The 23,420-nt window shown below is 34.6% G+C and overlaps 1 protein-coding gene and 1 pseudogene across 2 annotated transcripts in view; both read right to left on the minus strand.

The window, feature by feature from the left end:
* Positions 1-21,610, minus strand: part of GSL8 (glucan synthase-like 8) — a 56,716-nt gene extending 35,106 nt beyond the window's left edge. The window contains exons 1-10 of the mRNA XM_085666465.1: positions 21,147-21,610; positions 19,275-19,372; positions 18,972-19,135; positions 18,215-18,338; positions 17,790-17,900; positions 17,456-17,581; positions 15,880-15,969; positions 11,427-11,524; positions 11,224-11,341; positions 8,807-8,935 (exon numbers count right to left, since the gene is read on the minus strand). Of these exons, the coding sequence (XP_085522591.1) occupies positions 8,807-8,935; positions 11,224-11,341; positions 11,427-11,524; positions 15,880-15,969; positions 17,456-17,581; positions 17,790-17,900; positions 18,215-18,338; positions 18,972-19,135; positions 19,275-19,372; positions 21,147-21,354 (1,266 nt within the window). The 5' untranslated portion in view covers positions 21,355-21,610. The remainder of the gene's footprint in view (positions 1-8,806; positions 8,936-11,223; positions 11,342-11,426; positions 11,525-15,879; positions 15,970-17,455; positions 17,582-17,789; positions 17,901-18,214; positions 18,339-18,971; positions 19,136-19,274; positions 19,373-21,146) is intronic.
* LOC146883606 (uncharacterized) lies at positions 2-8,800 on the minus strand (annotated as a pseudogene). Its single transcript, XR_014984570.1, has 4 exons — positions 4,942-8,800; positions 4,665-4,854; positions 4,189-4,488; positions 2-4,104 (listed from the first exon to the last, which is right to left on the minus strand). The product of XR_014984570.1 is annotated as an uncharacterized LOC146883606 (transcript).
* Positions 21,611-23,420: the final 1,810 nt, after the last annotated feature.

The raw sequence follows: 23,420 nt of genomic DNA on the forward strand, positions 1-23,420 counted from the left end.
TATGGGGAGTCAGTGCCAAGTGATGGAATACATAAAAAGAAATAAAAAAATGTATATAACCGTAACAATTCCTACGCATTAGTGATAGGAAAGGTTGTTCTTGTTAAAAGCTTGCATCACCTTGAAATCTCAAAGTCTATGGTTAATTGACTTAGGTGTTTCCGATCACATTTCTAATAACACTTCCTTATTTTCTTCCATTTCTCATCTAAAATTCCTTATGTTATTACTTTAGCCAATGGGTCCTAAGTCTGCCAGAAAAGCACAACCTTTCCATAACAGTTAAAAGCTTGCATCACTCAAACCTTGGAATGTCAAAATCCATATAATTAACTCAGGTGCTTCTGATCACATTTCTGACAAGGCTTCCTTATTTTCTTCCATTTATCATCTAAAATTCCTCATGTTATTACTTTAGCCAAGGGCCCTAAGTCTGCCAAACAAACACAATCTTTCCCCAACTAGTTAAAAGCTTGCATCTCTCAAACCTTGGAATGTCAAAATCCATAGATAATTAACTTCGGTGCTTCTTATCACATTACTGACAAGGCTTCCTTATTTTCTACCATTTCTCATCTAAAAATCCTCGTGTTATTACTTTAGCCAATAGGTCCAAAGTTACTTCTCAAGGAATTGGTCAGATCTCCCTTTTTCCGTCTTTGAACCTAAAGCATGCTATTTTTGTCCCTAATTGTCCTTTTAATCTAATTTCCTTAAGTCAATTAACTAAATCTTCAAATTGTTCTATAACCTTTGATGCAATTTTTTTTGTTATACAAGAGTGCATTATAGGTTGACAGATTTGAGAAGGACATGAATATAGGAAAGTCTACTATCTAGGCACTAGACCAGCAATGTTATGTTTAGCATCCCCATCTCTTAAGCTCCTACATGATTGCTTGGGTAATCCATATTTTCAAAATTCAAAGGAGGATAGCTAAAGTTAGAACACTTCAAGTCCTAGAATGTGAGTCATGTCAATTACAAAAACATATGCAGTGTTTTTTTTTTCGAAAAATAACTTAATCAAGCTGCAACGTTTCTTTTCTATAATTTATTATGATATTTGAGTCCAAGTTGAGTCTCATCCTTTGGGTTTCATCATTTTGTCACTTTTAATGATGAGTATTATCATTGTACATGGGTAAACTCAATGAAAGATTGATCTAAACATTTGAATATCTTTGTGCATTCCTTAATGAGATCAAGAACCAATTTAACCAAGTGATCAAGATCTTAAGGAGTGATAATGCAGAATACTTCTCTTTTGGTTTTTCCACTCTTTTAAATTCACATGGCATTTTATACTAGTCCATATATACTCAAACACCTTAGCAAAATGGTATAAAAAAAATACACAATTCAAACTAATTGTATCCTACTATTTGGAGCAATTTACTTGTGCATCACTAGGGTGGTGGCATTCTTATTACCAGCTATGTTCATAATAAAATTCCCTCTTCTTCTTTGAACTGAAGTTCCATATCCCATTGTGTTTCCAAATGAACCTTTGCTTCACATTTCTCCTCAAGTCTTTGGTAGTGTGTTCGTACATGATGTCTCTCCAGGTCAGATAAACTTTTAGCCCGGGCTATCACATGTCCTTTTTGAATAATTTTGTCTTCAAAAAGAGTATTGATGTTATTCACCTAATACTAAAAAATATTACATACCTACAAATGTCACCTCTTCAGAAGAAACTCCTTTATTCTCTTTGTTGAATATAAGAAAATATGGTTTGAGATTAATCTCCCTTGTGTAGAAAATACACATAGGGGTTGTATTTATAATAAAGAACATATGGGCTAACCCAAAATATATAGAAAGAATAATAACAATAGAAACAGAAAATAAGATATTAAAGATATCTTAACACTCCCCCTCAAGCAGGTACATACAAATCGTATGTTACAAATATAACTAATTCTCAGTCCCCGTAAAGACTTAGTAAAAATATTTACTAACTGATCACTTTAGTTAACAAACTCAATCTTAATGTCTTCAGACATAATCTTTTCTCGAACGAAATGACAGTCAATCTCAATGTGTTTAGTCCTCTCATGAAAGACAGGATTAGAACTGATATCAAGAGCAGCTTGATTGTCACATATAAGTATCATTTGATTAGCGTCTCCAAACTGTAACTCTTTGAGCAACTACTTAAGCCAAACAATCTCACAAGTGGCTGAAGCCATGGCTCTATATTCTGCTTCTGAACTGGACCTTGCCACAACACTTTGTTTCTTGCTTTTCCAAGAGACATAATATCCGGATATAAACCTTCTATCAGAATGAGATCTTACCCAATCAGCATCTGAATAACAAACAACTCTTGTATGGTTATTAGAACCATATAACAACCCTTCACCAGGAGATCCTTTAATATACTTCAATATACGAATGACTGCATTCCAATGATCTTCGCACGGAGAATTAAGAAATTGACTTACCACACTGACTGCAAAGGAAATGTCAGGACGAGTAACTGTAAGATAATTCAATTTTCCAACTAATCTTCTATACTGTCTGGGATCTGACATAGGATTTCCTTGATTTGGTAGAAGTTTAGTATTGAGATTCATGGGTGTGTCAACAGATTTTGAATTCATCAACCCAGTTTCTTCCAAAATATCCAGTGCATACTTTCGTTGAGAAATAACAATACCATCTTTGTCGGACTGTGCCACATCAATACCCAAGAAATATCTGAGTTTTTCAAGATCTTTGGTCTAAAAATGATCACAAAGATGTTGTTTCATCTAAAGAGATGTCATGGTTATCACTGCCGGTAAGAACAATATCATCAACATACACTATCAAGTAGACACATCCAACACTTGAGTGACGATAAAAAACTGAATGATCTGCCTCACACTGAGTCATACCAAATTGTTGAACAACATTGCTAAATTTTCCAAACCAAGGCACAGGAAAAAAAAAATCCTTAAGCTCTAGATACCATGTTGAATATATAGAAAATATGGTTTGAGATTAATCTCCCTTGTGTAGAAATACACATAGGGGTTGTATTTATAATAAAGAACATATGGGCTACGGCCAAAATACATAGAAAGAATAATAACAATAGAAAAGAAAATAAGATATTAAAGATATCTTAACACTCTTCCTTCACAAAAAGTTGTTAACTATGTCAACAAGTCTTGCCCATGCCTTTAGTTGAGCCATTTGTGTATCCTACTCCTGACATTGTTCCAAAGTCTCTAAATAATTCTAACTATTCTTCCCACCCCAATTCAATAGACCACTTCCTCCTCCTTTTACAACCTCCCAACAACGGACTCCAATGATCGGTCCAATGCCACACGGTGACGCAACTGCATCAAGGCCTTAACCATCATGCTTCCATACTACGTCTCCTGATAATTTAAGATTCCATTTAGCCTCCTGCCATTCCAAAACATACTCGCTCTATATGCAAACATAATTCATTTGACAATTTTTTAAACTATCATTGTTTCTCCATTTCTTATAGTTCTTTTATCCCCTCTGGATCTTCACTACCATTCCCAATAAAGGGAAAGAGGCACTTAATCATCTTGGATGGTAATAAGCATGGTAGTTGAATCGTGAATCGTATCGTGTATCGGAGAGCTTAAATTTTGAATCGTGAATCGTACGATTCATAAACATTAAAAAAATTGTAACATATACTTAAATATATAGGATATATAAATATGCAAAGAGACAATTAATAACAAAACAACCTCATAGTCAAATAAAGTAGTTGTATCTATGTATATTTTACCACATAGATTCACAATTTCAGCAACACAGCCTTCAAATGACATTGTGGTTGCTGCCTAAGATTCCTTTAACTATGGCTATATGCTACTAAACAAGTATTGCATTATACCCATCCAAAAAATAAGTGTTTTTGTTGCTTGTATCCAAAAGAACCTCAAAAAAACAATCTAGTCTAAATCATTCATATTTCATCATCATCATCTCCAAGATCTACATCACTTAAGTGATCTTCATCTTCTAGTGAAAGTTCTTCCCCTTCATTAATGTCTTCAAATTCCTCCTCATCTCCTACTATGGATTTTCCTTTTTTATTGGTCTTGGCATTTAAGTTTCTTGGCCCTATATTAGCAAAAAGAATAAGAAATAAAGTTTAGTTCTAGTTTGGTGACATTCAAATTTTAACTTGTGAATAGAAATAATTACCTCTCTTCCTTTTTTTGTTTGGAGCTCCCTCTTCATCATCAAAGCAATCATGTATATCCATCCATGAGAAATCAATAGGCAAACAAGGATTTTCTTTTTCTGTAATCCATTCATCATCTGATTCAATATCTGACAAACATATGAGATCATAAGTTTCCCCCTTCTCTTCTCTACTCTTTTGTCTCAACTCAAGTTGGAGATTGTACTTTACATAGACAAGAGCATTTAGTCTTTGTTGCTCCAATCTATTTCTTCTCTTAGTATGGACTTGGTCAAAGGTGCTCCAATTCCTTTCACACCCTGTTGCACTACATGTGAGACTCAAGATTTTCATGGCTATCTTTTGTAGCTCTTTACTTTCTCCTCCATAACTTTCCTACCAAAGAGCTATCAAAATAAAAATCTATTGAATTATAATTTAATGTAATTAAAAATTATAAATCATATAAAAGTGGTAATGAGAGTAATTTCATTACCAGGTTGTTTCTTGTTTCTAGAAGCTATTGCCATGTACATTCCAAAAAGCCCTTTAGCTCCCTTGAACTTTTCAAGTCGTTGATCAATTGTAACTCTTGTGCTAACATCCAAAACCATTCTTTCAAATGTTTCATATAAACCAATCAAGACCTCCCTATCCGAATTGAAATTTTTTTGTCATAGTGATATCTAACACAACAAAAAATAAATTGAAGACATGAGAAGAACGAAAATAGAGGTACTTGGTAGAAAAAATTTAGGTGAAATATGCATTACCTAGGATTTAGATAATAGGCTGCTGCATGGAGAGGCCTATGTAGTTGCAAATTCCAACTAGTGTTAATAATCTTCCACACTTTTTTGTACCTCGTTTCTATCTTTTGGAAATTTTCAGCAATTTGCTCCTTTGCTCTATCCATTGCTTCATAAATGTATGGCATGGCTAGTTTTGCATCACCATCTACAAGCCTCAACACTTTTACGAGTGGAATCACACATTTTAAGCAATAGGTGATTGATCTCCAAAATCTACCATCACTCAACACCAAATTCATAACTTGCTTACCCTCACTTTTATTAGCATGTGGACTAGTAGCCCATTCCTCTGAAGCAAACATTGATCTAAGAGCATTGTTTTGTTACTTAATACAATTTAATGTGAGATAAGAAGTAGCAAATCATGTGACAGTTGGTCTTGCTAATTCTCTTCCATTAGAGTAGCTTCTATACAAATTAAGAACCCATGTATGCCTATATATGTAAGTGGTGATTTTCTTTGCATTGCTAATAGTATTGTAAAATACTGGAAGCTCTCCAATATCTTCAAGAACAAAATCAAGGCAGTGTTTTGCACATGGGGACCAAAATAATTTGGTTCTCTTTTCCATTAGCATTCTTCCAGCTGCCACAAGATTAGAAGCTCCATCATTAACTACTTGGACAACATGCTCCTCTCCAATTTCCTCCACCATGTTGTCCAACAACTCAAGCATTTTCTTCCCATCTTTAATGACATCACTAGTATCAATAGATTTCAAAAAAACAGTCCCACTTGGACTGTTAACAAGAAAATTAGTCAATGATCTTCCTTTACCATCCGTCCATCCATCACACATCAATGTACATCCCCATTTTTCCCAATCAGTTTTATACTTTTGTAGACATTGTTGAACATTATCCACAGCTTTTTTCAAATATGAAACTCTTACCTCATGATAAGAAGGAGGTTTTAATCCTTTGCCATACTCTCTAACAGCCTTCAGCATTTGTATAAAAAGAGGGCTCCTTACAAGGTTAAATGGCAATGCATTGCCATAAATACAGCTGCAAATTTCTCTAATTACATCTTCTCTATTTTTATATGATGCATTGATTGTCATTTGTTGAAGATCATTTTTTCCCTTTGTCACTTCTCTTGCTAATTCTCCTCCACAATCAAAGCTGCCATCCTTTGTCTTTTTTTCTTTTCCTTTTAGCATCTTCACAAATATTTCGTTCACATCGTCAGGGACACTACAACACAGAATGACATCTTCTTTTGTTCTAGCAAGGTGTTGTTTCATTCTTGCTATACCACCCCAACAAGTGTGAGAACAAAACTTGCATTTAACCTGTAGCCTATTTGGTGGAACACTGTCACAGTAATTCCATGTAATGTCGACCTCCCTTTTTGACTTACTCATGCAAATAAATCCCCTACACAGAAATGTGAAAACAACCTCCCTGTCCAGAAACGTCACAAGGAGAAACGTCAGAACCACCACGCAACCACCACGCGACCACCACAGAATCATTGCGCAACCACCACAGAACCACCGCACACACGAACAGAAAGACAAACAGAGGCGTTCACGAGACGAAACGCAACCACCACCGGGCGACCACCGCACCACCACCTCGTGACCACCGCACCACCACCTCACGACCACTGTGCGACCACCGCGCGACCACCACAGTACCACCTCGTGATCACCAGAGTGAAGCAAAAGTCGAAAGTCGAAAAGTCGAGAGTCGAGAGGTCAGAACAGCTTTGTTCGTTAACGTTAATATGTTTTAAGAGAGAGAGTTTCAATGTGAATAAAATAAAGGGGGGGGGGGGGAAATTTAGGGTTTTAAATTGGGGATAAATTGGCAGGGGGAAATTTAGGGTTTTAATTTGGCGGTAATTTTGTATCGTGAATCCAATCATGATTCTTACGATTCGCACTTATATCGTACGATACGTTTACAATTCGGGAGTAAAAACGATACATCTCACGATTTGTACTGCGGAGGGGCTGTATCGTATCGTACGATACTTACTATAATGGTAACAAGCCATGATTGATGAAATGCAGACTCTTGAACGTAATGGTACATGGGACTTAGTTCCTCTTCTCGTTAGGGTTACACTATTAGGTTTACATCAAAAGTGTTTTCCTTCATGCTGCTCTAAAAGAGGATATTTACATTGAGCAACCTACTAGTTTTGTTGCTCAAGGGGAGTCGGACTTGGTTTGCATGTTACATCACTCTCTCCATGGTATCAAGCAATCTCCTCGTGCTTAGTTAGGAAAAAAACACAGTGATGCACATTATTCAGCTTTTTATTTTCATACTTCACTTGGAAAATGTGTTTACTTAATTGTGCATATTGATGACAAAGTTATTGCAAGAAACGATACTGCAAGAATCTCACAGTTAAAGGAACACTTATGTAATCACTATTCAGCTTTTTATTTTCATACCTCACTTGGAAAATGTGTTTACTTAATTGTGCATATTGATGACAAAGTTATTACAAGAAACGATACTGCAAGAATCTCAAAGTTAAAGGAACACTTATGTAATCACTTTCAGAGTAAAGATCTTGGAAGGCTCAAATACTTTATTTATGGGCATTGAAGTCGCTCAATAGGAAGCCATTGTAAATTCTAAAAGGAAATATGCTTTAAATATCATAAATAAAACAAGCATGACTAATTGTAGATCTATAAATAGCCTTATGGATCCAAATATAAAATTAATAGCAGGTCAAGGTGAACATTTCTTAGATTGATAGAGATATAAAAGACTTGTTGGGAAAATTATTTCTCACGCTATTAAGAGACCTTATGTATCTTTTGCAATGAGAGTTGTTAATCAGTTCATTAGAATGCTATCATTTGCATCTTAAGATACCTCAAAAAGGCTCTAGGACAAGTTTGTTGTACAAAGATAAAACGAATACCTAATTTTCTTGTATTTTGGTGTTGATTAGGCAAGATCTCCTATGGATAGACGTTGTACTATAAGAGTATTTTTTTTCTCATTTTAAATAAGTACTAAAAAATGAAAAGATACAATTAATAACAAACAACCACATAGTCAAAAAGAGTAATTGTATATTTGTCTATTTACTACAAAGTATGTCCAATCATTGACTTTAATAAGCAGAATATTAATTTATTTTACCAGTTTTCCTTCTATGACCTTGACTTATTATTAAATAGCCACGACTTATTAACCAAGAACCCTAACAAAATTTTGTACCCCTTAAGTTTTGTCTTCATGTATATTTTTTATTAATAGAAGGTCTTACTCAAGAGGTAAGTAGTAATCTATTCTAATCAAATACAAAAAGCTAATTCATAGTCATCGATAATATCTCTTCAACCCAAATTAAATTTACCTATATATCTATAGATTAATGTTCTACATAATCGTTAGTTATTAATTATATCTATTTAAGTTATTATTGCCTAAAATTAAGTCAATTTCACTACATAGAAAATATAAATACAACATAAATGGGTTACAATACAAAGCACTAAGACCAACTTATAAACTACTAATATGGGACAAGAATTAGTATAGAACAACTATTTTGAGCCAAAATCAACTAAACTAACAATGATAAGACCACTAAACCTATTATTTTGGCAGCAACTACATCCAGTTAACAAACAATCCTGTAGTTCCACAATTAGAAGGAAATTCCTTAACGTGAGAAATTTTACCACAGTAGTTTGAATGGCCAAAAAGTGAATACCGGCATGGATGCTTTCTGTTTACAACCAAATGGCAACGTGCTACCATTTCACCAAATAAATTAACGGTTGTGCATAATAAGATTTGGAACATAAAACTGCATTATAATAAGAGAGTGAATAAAGCAACTCACTTTAGCTAGCGTGTCATAAATAGGACAAATTATTTTCTCAAGAAATTTTGCAGAACCGTCATCAGTTACGCAGCTGAGAGCAGGTCCAGCTTCTCCATGATCCAAAATAGCATCCAACTCTTTGGCCATCTATATAACACATCATGGCTAATTAGCATTAAAAGTGATTGGAAAGGTTTATAACTAAACTTCATCTACCTAAAATATTTAATATTAGGAAAATGGGAATAACCTCAGTAAAATCAAAGCAGAGCGACACACCACATATTCATCAGAAAAAAAGTGATCACTACTTTGATACAAGGAAGATAGAACCTCACAATCTTCTTGTGTCTAACCCTTTTAATTCAAAATATACATTTTAATTTTAACAGGTAGATCACAGTGTCAATTTATTTAAAGATTTTAATAAAATGTGACCAAAATAAGGAGGTTTGAAAATAAAACCCTTCTTTTTCAAGAGGGTACCAGTAACACATACCTATTAATTTACAACAAATAAAAATAAGTCCCTAATAAGTGGAAGACAACTAGTGTTGTCGATATCGAATAATGCATATAGATAATTAAGAAAACAAAAACATAATGGTAATAGTGTTAGTGGCGGCAAGAGCAGAATGGCCAATGGTGGCAAGCGGATGTGTCATCGGCGGCCGGTGGTGGCAAACAGTTGCACCAGCAATGGCAAGTGGCGGCATTGAATAACAAGGTTGCTGTAATGTAGACAGGATATTAGGTTAAATTGTAATATTTTTATTCGGTCTGGTATGGTCCAACTTTTAAGAAAATGATAATTTGGGCTGATAACCCAACAAAAGACTAAGAGAAAAGAGTTGAAATTCCAAATTTGTGGGGTGTAGCTAGAAATTGATGGGGTGTAGGGGGTGTACGAAGCAATATCCAATAGGTTTCTCTCATTGGTTGCTGCACTTTAGGGTTTATCTAGGGTTTATCTCATGCAAGCTGGAATGATAGATATACATTCATCATTTTATCCAAGCATACAGTCCAATGCCATTGGATGTGAAAGGGTGTGTCAAAAATCCCACATCGAATAGAGATATGATCAAATTATAGTATGTAAGTAGGTACAAACCTTACATTAAAAGGCTGGCTTTCTATGTAATATAAGGCTAGTGAGGCAATGGAGACACACAAAGCAAGGTTAGTAGTGAAAAGAATCAAACATACCTTCAAAATTGATTACATAGAAACCTTAGCCGGTGCTGTGAAGATAACTCCAGTAAGGGAAATAATCTCTTTTCCTGTCAACTATGGTTGCGAATAACAGCAATTTTATGTGAAGATTGTTTCCTTTCATTGGAATATTGAGGAGAAAATTTACAAGGAGGTCCCACTGAGATATGGCCAAAGTATTGCTGTCAATTTTGTTTGTACGCTAAAAAAGGAATCATATGTTGATTACATAGAAACCTAAGCCCTTGTTGCAAAGATAAATTGTTGCAAGTAGGATTTTAACTAGAAGTTGGTAGAATATTAAATGTGTTACAAGAAGCTAATAGAAGTTGTTAGAAGGTTCTAGAGATCTCTTCGTAATTATTACTTTAGGAGTAGAGTTCTCTATATATAGAGACTGATGTACTGTTTCAGAGGAACCAATTTTGAATAAAAATCTTCTTTCATTCATAATTCTTTCAAGTTAAATACAGTCAGGGAAATAATGTCTCTTTCTGTCAACTATGGCTGGGAATAACAGAAGTTTTATGTGAAGTGTGTTTTCCTACATGGAAAGATTAAGGAGGAAATTTATAAGGAGGTTCCACTGAGAAATGGAAAAAGTGTTGCTCCAAATTCTGTTTGTAGGCTAAAAATGGAAACATATTGGCTGCTCCAAGCGTGGTTTAGAAAAATCATAAAGGGTACAACCATCTAAGGGTACCAACAAAGTCAAGAAGGCCACAATTTATTCATAAAACACTCAACGACAGGGAAGTGTCTGTGTTGCTAGGGGTATGTAAGGCTCAGCATTTCTTTTCTCCTTGAGAAAAAGTTGGGCCAAACACTTTTTATAATAAGTTCTTAAAATATAAATAGCTTACTTAACATGAGCTATACTAAAGAGGTCCCCGCAACAGCTAACAGGAGCTAAAAAAGAGCCTTGTGACATTTTTATAAGCCTCTTTATAGCTTATTTCAATGAACTTCACAAAGAAACTAACCAAATATGCCCTTTCCACATTATTTCAACTAGTTTCTCAATCAAGTTTATTGTAAGCTCTAATAAGTGCTTACTTGAATCGTTTAATCAAATGTAGCCTAAATCCCAGCAGCACGAGAGAATCACATAAAAAGCAAGATCAAATATGAGAAGTAATTCTAAAACTATTAGCGAAAATAAACTAACAATGCTAATGGAGGAATGGCCTAAAATATAAAGAGCACAATTACAGACTTACATTGTGGAATATATAGCAAATACACTCAGGAAGAAAACGAACATTTGCAGCTTCACCCCAAATAAGAAAATACAAGGAAACCAAAAAAAGCTTCCGATCCCGGTTAATAGCTTCTAAACTGCACGAAGCATAAAATGGAATGCAATCAAATAAAATGTGAAAGAGGAAAGCCAATCAAAAAATGAGTGAGTTGAAGTAATAACCTATTCCAAGCAAGACGAATTCTCAAGTATCTGCACCACCTGATATAGTTATCTAGCACCTTCAAGAATACTTCATTGATTGTTTTCTCATCTATTTTCTGCACATTACAAAATTCCACAAAAAGAAAGGAATATCACAAAGCAATGAATTGTATTATTGTACATTTACCATAGGACCATACTGAGCATACCTACAATGTAGAAGTTGTAAAACACCTATTATGCAAGATTTACATTTAAATGTCAAACTCAAGAGTTTAAGTAACCTTGTAAAGCTTCAATAAACATGACTAGTATACTTGACTTACAAACTTGTAAGAGTTTATCAAAAAGATATTGAAAGTACTATATAATCTTCAAGCATAAGGTACAAACTCATCATAAGTCATAATAAAGAAACAATGAATAATGGACCAGCATGTCTCCATGCATGATCAGTAAGGATAAGAATAATAAAGAAAAGATAGAAAGAAGTGTATATAAAAGTTCTGAAGTGACTTTGAAAAAAACTCAACCCTAACTCCATCAAGAGCTAAGGCCCACCAACTAGATGTTAGTCAGTTTTTGCTAAACCCTAAACTCTAAACTAAGGCTTGTCTTAGAGCCTTTTCAAGATATTTAAAAATACATATTATAACATTCCAATGATCAATTCAAAGATTTTGCATTAGTTGACTCACAACTCCCACTAGAAAAGACAAATTTGATCTAGTAATGGAAGATAAATAAGTTTCCCAACCAGCGTTATATATCTTTCCAAGTCAAAGAAAGCTTCTCCTTATATTGCCATTAATTTCTGATTTCAATCCATAGCATAGGACAATCCATTGGTTTACAATCAATCATGCTCGTCTCTTTTAAGATGTCAAAAGCATATTTCCTTTGACAAATTACAACTCCATCCTCTGCTTAAGCTACTAGTATGCCAAGAAATATTTTAGACTTCCAAAATCCTTGGTCTAAAATTGATTACATAGGTGTTCCTTGAACTAAGATATTTAGCACCATAAAGACTATTGTCAACATACACCATTAAGCACACACATTTTCTAGGGGAGGTGTGACAATAGAAAAACAAAATGACCTGTTTAAGTGCATTTCAACCCAAGTGTTTGGACGTAGTTGTTTAATTTTTCCAAACTAAGCACATGGAGACTGCTTGAGACCATAGAGAGAGCGCCGCAATTTGCAAACCAAACCAGACTCTTCCTTGAGCAATAAACCCAAGTGGTTGCTCCATGTGAACTTCTTCAAGATCGTCAAGTAGAAAAGCATTCTTAATACCTAATTGATGAAGAGGTCAATGACAAATGGTTGTCATACCAAGGAAAAGTCTAATAGTATTCATTTTGGCCACTGGAAAGAAAGTATTACAATATTCAATCCCATAGATATAGATATATTCTTTGCTACCAATCAAGCTTTAAGGTGATCAACTTCACCATTAGGTCCACTTCTTATTGAACAGACGCAACGAAAGCCAATTGCCATCTTTCCAAATGGGAGAACCAACTCCTATGTATCATTTTGTTCAAGGGCCTGCATTCCAACAATCATGGCTTACACACAAGACAATCAAGTGCCTTTTTCATATTTATAGAAATGGTAATAGAAGACAACGAGGAGATAAAAGAACAATAAGGAGACAAACGATGATAGCTTAGAAAATTATAAATAGGATGATTGTTTCATGCAGACCGAGTACCTTTGCGAATGGCAATAGACCAGCTATAATTCTCATTATCAGGTCTTGATGAAGAGCACTCAACATATAGCATTAGACCAATCACTGGAGTAAGTTGTTGGGAGCTGATAAGAGGAGAGATGGTCCAGGTGATTTAGGCTAATTAGAAGAATTTGAATTATTTGGAGACATTGGAACATTGTTAGGAGTAGGATACATGAAGGGCTCAAATAAAGGCAAAGGCAAGTCTAGTTGAACAAACACACATTTGATAGCTCGAACTAAGTTTATCCAAACCTTGAGATACACCATGTACAAAACACACACAACAAAAACTCAAGGAGAAACATGAAATAAAGGTGCATTTAGAAAGACAATGGAATATGGAACGCTATTGTCCAAAGAAGAAAAAACAATTTTATTAACAAGATAACAACCACTAAGAATGGGATCACCTTAGTGAAAGAACATTGGCACTAAGCACTGACATACGAACAATTTCACCAAAGTGTCTATTCTTTCACTTTGCCAGACCATTTTGCTAAGGTGCATGAGGACCAGTGGACTAGTGTAAAATGCTTGTTGAGTATAAATGAATGGGAAAAAAAAGAAAAGTATTCTTTGACATTATCACTCCCCAAGATCTTGATCACTTGGCCAAGTTAGTTCTTGATTTCATTAAGGAATGACATGAAGATATTCAAAAGTTTAGATCGACCTTTCATTAAGTAACAAAATATTCATCCAGAACAAAATAACTAGAATATTTATCAATAAAAGTAACAAAATAACGAAACCTAAAAGATTAAACTTGACTTCGACCCCAAATATCATGAAGAATTATAGAGAAGACAGAGTTGCACCTTGATTCAACTCTTTCTGGAAAAAAAAAATGTTTTCCTAATCGACATGACTCACTCCAAGACTTGGAGTTTGATAATTGTGGATGAGCCAAACTATCATGTAGTAGCCTAGGAGATGGGGATGCTAAAGCAGAAATTGACGATCTAGTGCCTAGATAGTCAAGTCCCCTAGATTCATTTCCTTCACCAATCAATTGACTTTTATTGCGCTCTTGAATAACAAAAGAATTTGCATCAAAGGTTATAGAACAATTTGAAGATTTAGTTAATTGCCTAACTGAAAAAGTAGGTTAAAAGGACAATTAGGGACAAAAAGAACATGTTTTAGGTTTAAAGACAAAAAAAGGGAGATTTGACCAACTCCTAGAGAAGTAACGTCGGATCCATTGGCTAAAGTAATAACATGACAAATTTTAGGATGCGAAATGGAAGTAAATAAGAAAGCATTATCATAAATGTAATCAGAAGTACCTAAGTCAATTATCCATGAACTTTGACATTCCAAGGTTTGAGAGATGCAAGCTATTGACAAACTAGTGAAAGATCGTGCTTGGTTCTCGGACTTCAAACTGAGATATTCTTGATATTCTTCATAAAAAAAATGCGGTTCAACCTTAATAGATTGGAAGATCTTTGTTGTCTTGCTAGGAAAACCATGCTAGGATAAGCATTTATCTTGAGTGTGGCCAATTCTCTTACAAAAAGAACATTGAGGAAATTTGTATCCACTTCGAGAAAAGGAAGAAATATTTAAGAAAGAATTCACCAACAATCAGAACTACGGCAACAATCTACACTCCCAAGCCAATGCCAACTACAAAAGATGGAAAATAGTAGGGGACAAAGAGTATGAGAGAGAGGAGAGAGGAGCCTCTCAACCAAAGCTGAAACTAGAGAAACAAGAGCAAGGAGGTCCGACAAGCCTTGTGAAGAAGACATGGAGTTGTTTCGGTGACAAAAAGGTTGGACAGCAGACATGGCTGCCAACCAGCAATGGCTGGCAAACTATGGAAGACTAATGTGATTGGCAATGGCTGGCAAACTATGGAAGACTAATGTGATTGGCAATGGCTGACGACTTAAGACTGAAAATATGAGCAAAAGAACTTATCAATAAATCACATCCAAAATTATTTATTCATTTAGATTGTTGCTGCCATAGAACTATTTGAAGCGATTAGTATTTGGGGGTTTGAATTTATCATAGAGATACATCTGATAATTATATTAGAATAAAGTTAAAAACGCCTAATTATAATTTTAACTTGCACCACACGTGTGTGGGAGACACACAAAAGGTTCGCCCACAGGGGTATAGCTCTGCCCACGAGAGTATGGAAGATGCACTTAATCAGAAATTGCATGAGATCCTTCCACATAGGTGTGGAAAGCGTATTAGAGAGATTATTCTACAACCTCATTTAAGCATTTTTCTTTTTGTATTCAATTACAAAAAGTGGGTATGAAAGTTGTAACTTGGATCTAAGCTAACTAATGGTGATGGTATCACTTAAAATAATATTGAGGAACTCAAGCAATCATTGTTTCAGTGAGCAAAGATCAAGTTTTTAGGACTAGCGAAAAAGTTTATATTCTCATTTGAGGCATAGTAAACAATTGAACTACACCTTGAGATCAACAGCAAAGAACAAAATTCTAAATTTCAAAAAGCTGTTACTATATCACTGCCAGACCATAGTAAGTAAGAACTAGTTTGCTTCTATTTGTTAATACCAACCAACTTCAAGCTAAAGTTTGTTCCATCCGTTACTGAAAATCTGATTACAAACAACTATGTTTCTTTTAAGACAGATAATAAAATAAAAACAGAATGTCTACAAACTGAAAATTAAATAATACTCCTGATAGTAAAACTACACCAAAATGGATTCATAAAAGAACTCACTGGATCAGTTGCAGCAGGTATTCCAAGTCCAGACTGCTTATTTGCTATCATCAAGATAACATTTTCGCGCTGGTTCCTTACATTGTCTTTCTGCATGTGCAAAAATTAAGATATAACCCAGACCATTCAACACTTGCAGCAAAGCAAAACATCTAATCAGAGAAAACTAATAATAAAAGAAGTAGCTTAATCATAACCATGAGTGTCCGTTTTCCCCTATTATTCTAAGAATTGAGATTCAGATGCTAAAAGAAATTTCTTGTGTATAAATTCACTCAACAGATCTCAATTTATATAGAACAAATCTATCTCAAGTGAAGAGTTTGTTAAAATGTGATATTTCTAAAGAGTTTCTCATAATTACTATAGAAATATAGACAATTTTTTAACCTAACAATACTATGTACAACAAGGATCCTTTATTAGGTGATCATGATACCCCTAGCCTTGAAACCACAGATTCATTAAAGCAAACCAAGACAGGAATTTTTTTCCATTGAGCTTCTCCGGTGTTATGGTAGATATCCATGTAGCTAAAATACAAGACCAGAAGAGGGAGTCATATTGACTCTAATGAGGGACAATGAGCTCATAAAGGGAAGAGCATAAGCCCCCTGTTCTAGAAGATGGTAAGGGTACGACCAGGGACAAGGGGCAGACAGCCTCTTTTGAAGAAATAAATGCAGGACATGACAATATTACCCTTTGTCATAATACTATCATAGACACTGACAATGTAAGTGTGCGTATTATTTTTCAGTTTACTAAATCTAAAAATACAGGGTCTGTTTGGGAAGCTATGAAATTAGATTATTTCAATAGTTGATTAAATGCATAACAGATTATTGTTATAATAAACTATAATAAGAATTAGTTTTTGATGTGGGTAAGTTTTGCTAAAAATGGTTTTCAAATAATTAACTTTGTTTTGGATGCAACAAAAAGCCAGCTTTTACATGAAAAAATAGTATGGGTGACGCTGATGATGGGAGAAACTGTTGAATAATAATTGTAAGCAATAAATTCAGATTCAAGAAAACAATTTTTTTTTCAAGAAAAAGTTTTTTTCAGGAAAAAAATAAGCTTATACAAAATTTCATATTTGTGCCTCAAAAAATCTAGCTTACTTTTAAAACGGCTTATTTTCAATCAAACAGCTGAAATTGATGGGAAAAGCATTCTCAAACATGCTCCAAGTGTAAAGCAGCCAGTAGACCATGCAAATTAATCTTAGCTAGTAAAACAGAGCTTAAGTGCGAAAAGAGACATGTAATTTCCAATACAGATGAACAATGTCAGTAAGAGGGCTATTTGGAAATGGAACAGGTAGAAGTCCTATGTTTAGTGTAAGAAAATCCCCTCCTGTTATTTAGTAGTAGCAAATATTCATCTTTTGCTAATTATTGATGTAAAATATTGGGAATGGGAACCACCATTTTGTATCAGTAATAAAACTTTAAAAAAAAATGATCAATCCAGCAGGAACATTGAAAGTGATCTGTTAGTTACCATGCAATTAGCCATGATACACAGCCATAATAAACAGAATTAAAAATTCCCACTAATCATTACAAACCTGAAAACCAAACACAAATTCTAGAAGATCGAACATATCTGCATCCCTTTGTCCAGATACTTTAAATCCAGCAGGAAGACTAGGGAACTGATCAGTATACCTAATTGCAGATATTGCTGCTTTAACCTGATATTGAGAACCAAACCTCAGCTTTAGAAACTACCACAAAAAGTACATGAATTAAAGGGTATTACAGAAATCATGCAGCAACCATAAATGGATGTGTCAATGTCAGCAACTCCTAGTTATTGTCAATACAGTGAACGGGTCAAGTACAAGCTACTTGAATGAAAGAAAGAGAGGACACAGAAGTCTTATAAAGCATTCAACTTACTTCAGGGAAAATTCTGATAGGATTGGTTAACGACGGTGCTTCCAGAGGAATAATATTGTATGGTGTAAGCTCTCCAGATAATGTCACACTTGACTTCTTTAATTTTCTCAACTAAGAAAACAAGAGACAAATATGATGAGTTAATTACAAATCATAATCAGTTAATAAAAAATAAGTTCACTAAGAAGTTTTGCCATGTTCAAATAGAATTTTAAAAGAACCAGATGACAACATTAAGTAAAAAGATTTCTATATTCCTATTTTAGATGTCAATTAGCAATACAAAAAAGAACGACAACTAGTGGCTTATAAATTTGAAAGCAACCAAATTAATCATCAAAATAAAATGAATAATTGAAGCATCCAATGCATAATCAGTAAAGTTAATTTGCTTTATGATAGACATCTTAACACAAAAGGAGTACCTCCTCCATTATGAGTCCTCCAACTCCGCTGGGATCAGCATCCTTACTAAGTGCCTCCAGGACCTCCACTAAAGCCCGTAGTGTAGCAATGATCTTTCTCATTTCTGATGATCTAAGCTTCAACCTACAGTATTAAAACATTTCACACAAAAGAAAAAATACAACATAGATAAATATATATATATATATATAGGTTTTTAATCAACAAAATCTAAAAAGTAAATAAGAAAGACTTTCTTCATATTTTAAGAATTTTAGTTAGGAGAGGAGAGCAGCCAACAACAGTTTCACTACCGCACAAATTATGTATAAGTATAATTACTCACATATAAGACATAAGAAAAGAAAACTGACAGTCTATCTGCTGTCTTAGCAGTTCAACATTACTATTAGTTTTTGCATATTAACACATTGTATTATTTTTCACCACCTTCAACACAATGACTTCTTAGCCACAGAAACCTTCTGTTGCCTTTTAATCACCTATCTGGAAAAGAAAAATAAACCAAGCCTTGAACCAAAATGAATAAACCAAGACTTGAATTCTGATTGACATATACAAGCAACTCTACAGAACAAACAAGTTGGTAATTTTATCCGTTGAGAAAATTTAAGGCAATAATTGCAAATAAGCATCGAGCTTTATCAACGCAGCGTAAACAGGAAATAACCTCCTTCTATTTTACTGAAGAAATAAACTATATATTTGTAAGTTAAATTAAAAATAAAAAATAAAAAAATTATGGGTTGGACATACTCTCCCAGTGAGGAGCTAAAAGTTCCAGATTCTTGCAATCTCTGTTCTTCTCGTTGGATGTCATCCACTCTATGACGTTGCTTGTAGTGAAGATAAAACTTCCAAAGGTTTTCCATGTCACGATTGCGATCAATCCGAACCCCATCCTTCTTAGCAAGTTTTTGCTAAAGAAGATAGCAAAACGAAAATAATAATTAAGTGAGCTGATAATACCTTTAAATTCAGACAAATAAGAAAATATAAAAAAATCAATTGAAGAAAAAGGTAATGTATCACCGAAAATACACCGATCGTGACCAATACCTTGATTACAGACATTAAACCGGTCTTGAATTGTAAAACTCCCCTACCATCACTGTTGGGATCCAGATTTTGAGCCATACTATATGCCTGCTCGCACACTGAAGATCAAAAGTAAGAGGTCATAATGATGCATATCACAAAAGGAACACTATCAGCTGATTCAAGCTGAACCGATATTAATCTATTATTTATCACGCAACAAATTATGATATCTTTCTTCGTATTTCACATGACAGACACATGAACTCTTAAAATGTGAATTTAGACCTAACTGAACCCTGCAAAGCCAATTTGTAAGTTGAGGATTGTCTCCACTGATATCTCTTTTCAAGCTATATCTCTAACCAATATGGGACTCAAGTTTTCACAATATACCCTTTCACGTCCAGCACTATTGAGTTTGGTACGTGGATAATATGGTGGGTGACCCTTTTAATGGATCTAATACAAACTTTGATACCATCTTAGAATGTGAACTTAGGCATAATTCAACACCACAAAACCAACCTTTTAGGCTCTATCTCTAGGAAATATCATACTTGGCTTTTTCCCAATATGAACATTGAGAAGCTCAAAAAGTAATATGGTTTACGTAAAATTTTAACCAATACATGAGAAATATCAGCAATTTAAGTAGAAACTTTAAAGACAATACTTGAGCTAAGAGAATGTAATAGAAGACACATACACTACACACATGTTTATATTGTGGAGTGGTTAACTAAATTTAAATTTAACGTGATCAAGTGATATTATATTTCCTCCCTGGGCTGAAAGAATGCAAATCTTAGGCTTTGAAACCAATCATACTTTCTCTCAGGCTGCTACTACTGCGTCAATTTGGTCTTTTCTCACCATGACTAATATTTAATGATGGCTTCTTCATCACCTTGAAAGAAAAAAATGTCTTCTTACGAGGTGATTAACATCAGGCAACTACTCTTGTAATCATGATGGTACCAACTACGTAAGGTAACTGGAAAAAATAAAATATAATGTGGTCTGACTACGACACACAATTCAGCATACTCTCTGATTTCAAATACATAAAACTCAAGGTCTTAATCCTGCATAATAGACAATTTTGAAAGACAAGAAAAGCACAAGCTACGACAAGTCCATAATAAGAGGTACACCACCCAATATAAAGAGAAAAAATGAAGGCAACTCCAAAGAACATACATAAAAGACGATGTGAAATATTGCAATGTGTTTATAAATTAGACCAACAAACCCCTACCCTTTGTATTCCAGTGAGCTTAGCCTAATCCATGATTGTCAATCTAGCTCCTAATTGACGTTGAATATCCACTAACCAATCAAAAAAGTTCAAATGTAGCGAAACTAAGATCTAGTCACCTACTTTGTCCACTTCAACTTTCCCACTTCTAGAACAGAAAATTCCCATTACAGGACAACATGCGTATCAGGCACTCAGTCCTCCTTCCATCCTTTTAGCTCATAAAATCCCCCTTCCATTTTCATATCCACTTAATTCATCTCACACACAATATCAAACCATGTTCACTTCCGCACTAAACATGACTATCACGACCACCATTTACCTCGTCTAAAAATGACCCTGCCTTCACCAAATACTTCACTTCAGCCACCACTAAATTCAAATTCCCGCTACAAACAAGTTTCACTCACTCCTTAATACTACCAGTTCCGCAAATTAAAAATAAATAAATTAAATAAACAAGCTTAACTTCTAGAAGAGACTCACTCACTCCCCTTACACATAAAACTAACTCCAAGAAACACTATAACGCACGAGCAGATCTCATGTTCACAGACAACGTTAACGCACGCAGCATAGAAACTTTAAACACGCAAACAGATTCCAATTGAGCAAGTTGAAACACTTACAGATCCTAGCAACGTTAGGATCCTCCGATTGAATTTCATCGGCGGCCTGCAAGATCAAATCAATATTGGTAGTTTGAGCGAGCGACGGAGGAACCGCGCCGGCGATTCCACTGGGGACTCTGGCGTGTCCTTGGCCTGCATTCCTTAGCTGCTCCCTCTTCAGTGTCGCTCGAACCAGCTTCTCCCAGTTCTCGCGAGCCCTAACCATGGCGGCGGCGGATTCGCCTGCTCTCTACGAACTCGAACTTCACTGTGTGCTGCGTGCAAGCGCGTTTCCGGAAACAAACGAGGGTTTAGAAACTATATTGCTCAAGGTTTTGTTGCAACGAGAACTTAACTAGTAAGGTTCGCTTCAGAACAGACGCGGATCGAGGGCAATGGCAACGTAACAAGTGCGTAGTTGGCTTTTCCGTTCTTTTTCCTTTTTACTTTTTTGCTCTCGTCCTTTGCTTGTCGTTTTCCGTGTTTTGAAATTTTGAGAATGGATTGAACAAGTATATACTCAAACGCGGAATATTTTTACGCTGCCCTTTTTCTTTTGATGTCTCTTTTGTCCAAAAACGACTGATTCTTTTCCTTCTGCTCACCATAACGGATTTCTTAATGAGTATATAAATATTTTAATCCTGCATTTAAATTTCAGTAGTTTTTCTTTTTAATTAATTTAACACCACATTTGATAATGGTTAATTTAAGAGAAATAATAATTTGCTTAACGGTTTGTTCAAAGAATTAATTGAGTATTAGTTATGTTTTAAAATAAATTAAATTAACTTTTTCGTACGTAGTTGTTAGTATGCGTCCATGTTTAAATCTTTGGTTGAAGACTTCTGATCAACCTTTGAAATTTATTGTTTAGGTCCACTTGGGAAAGAAATGAAATGTGAGAGAAAAAAATAAATAAATAGACGTGAGTTATTAGTGAGAATAAATATTGTTTTAATTAACGAAAAAAAATAAAGGGTGCAGATATTTTTTTATCCATTTGTTTGGTTGGATATAAATATTAAAAGAAATAATATATTTAATGAAAGTAAATTTTTGTCATTATAATAACAGTAAACATTTACAATAATATTTAACTATCTATTTTTAAGTATTTTGAGAATTTGTGTTAGTTATTCTCTTCTTTTTCTTATTATCTCTTTTACATATAATATATTACTTCTATCTAACACGTTTAAATGTCTATTTAAAAATTTTCTATATAATAAAATTTTATTATTTTTTTAACATGTATTTAGTCCTAAATGTAACACCTCATTTAAATAATAACCTTAATTAAATGAAATGTCTCACAGAATAATATAAGAAGCAAAGTCATAGAATATAAACGCTACTCCTTACAGTTTTTCCCATAATACTTAGAAGGAGACTAAGGCACACCACGATGCCAATAACGAGTCAAAGAAAACAATTTAACAGTATAAAAGTATATGTTCTAAGAGCAAGGAAATACATGGGCTATAGCTCTAAAAAAGAATTCATAAAAGGTGGGATCTGGCCCCAAACGAACTAGGCAGCGAAATCTTCATTATCATGTTGACCATGAGGAGTTCTCGTATATGCTCACATCAATAAATTGATGATCATCGCAAAAAGAGAAAACCACACATAGAACACACAAACAAGCAGAAAAGGGTAAGCTAGAGTATAAAACGATTTATCATGCTATTTCATACAATTTTATAGCCAAAGATACATACATCAACCAAACATGTGAGGACTCGCAAACCAGACACTAAGACTCAAGACACGACTTATCCGGATGCATATAATTAGTTGGATTCACCGGATGCTTGCACTTGTGGTGGCCTCTACGGCTCTGGAGAGCCAATTGCCAATGGGTTTCACCCTACCACTCACAAGGTTAGCCTTCAAACATCTAAGGTCATTATCCTGCCAAAGACTAGGGTCTCCTACTACTCACACCACTTGAGTCAGTACACTCTGTGAGACTAACTGACTCTTTAAAGTGTTAGGATGCAATCCTTACTTGAATCCTTACTAAATTATATAATGAGGCACCACCACGAACTTCGTGGAATTACGTCCTAAGTATGAGGCACCACCATGAGCTCCCACTAATAGGGGTCATGGAATTACGTCCTGACCATGAAGCACCACCACGCAACCATCGTGAAATTACGTCCTGACCAATGAGGCACCACCATGAGATCTCACATAGAGTCATAGAATTGTGTCCTGACCAATGAGGCACCACCACGCAACCATCATGGAATTATGTCCTGATCACACCAAAATCATGTTTCT

Source organism: Vigna unguiculata, chromosome 9, assembly GCF_037176805.1.
Source record: "Vigna unguiculata cultivar grain cowpea cultivar isolate G323 ecotype 2 chromosome 9, ASM3717680v1, whole genome shotgun sequence".
Taxonomy (NCBI): Eukaryota; Viridiplantae; Streptophyta; class Magnoliopsida; order Fabales; family Fabaceae; genus Vigna; species Vigna unguiculata.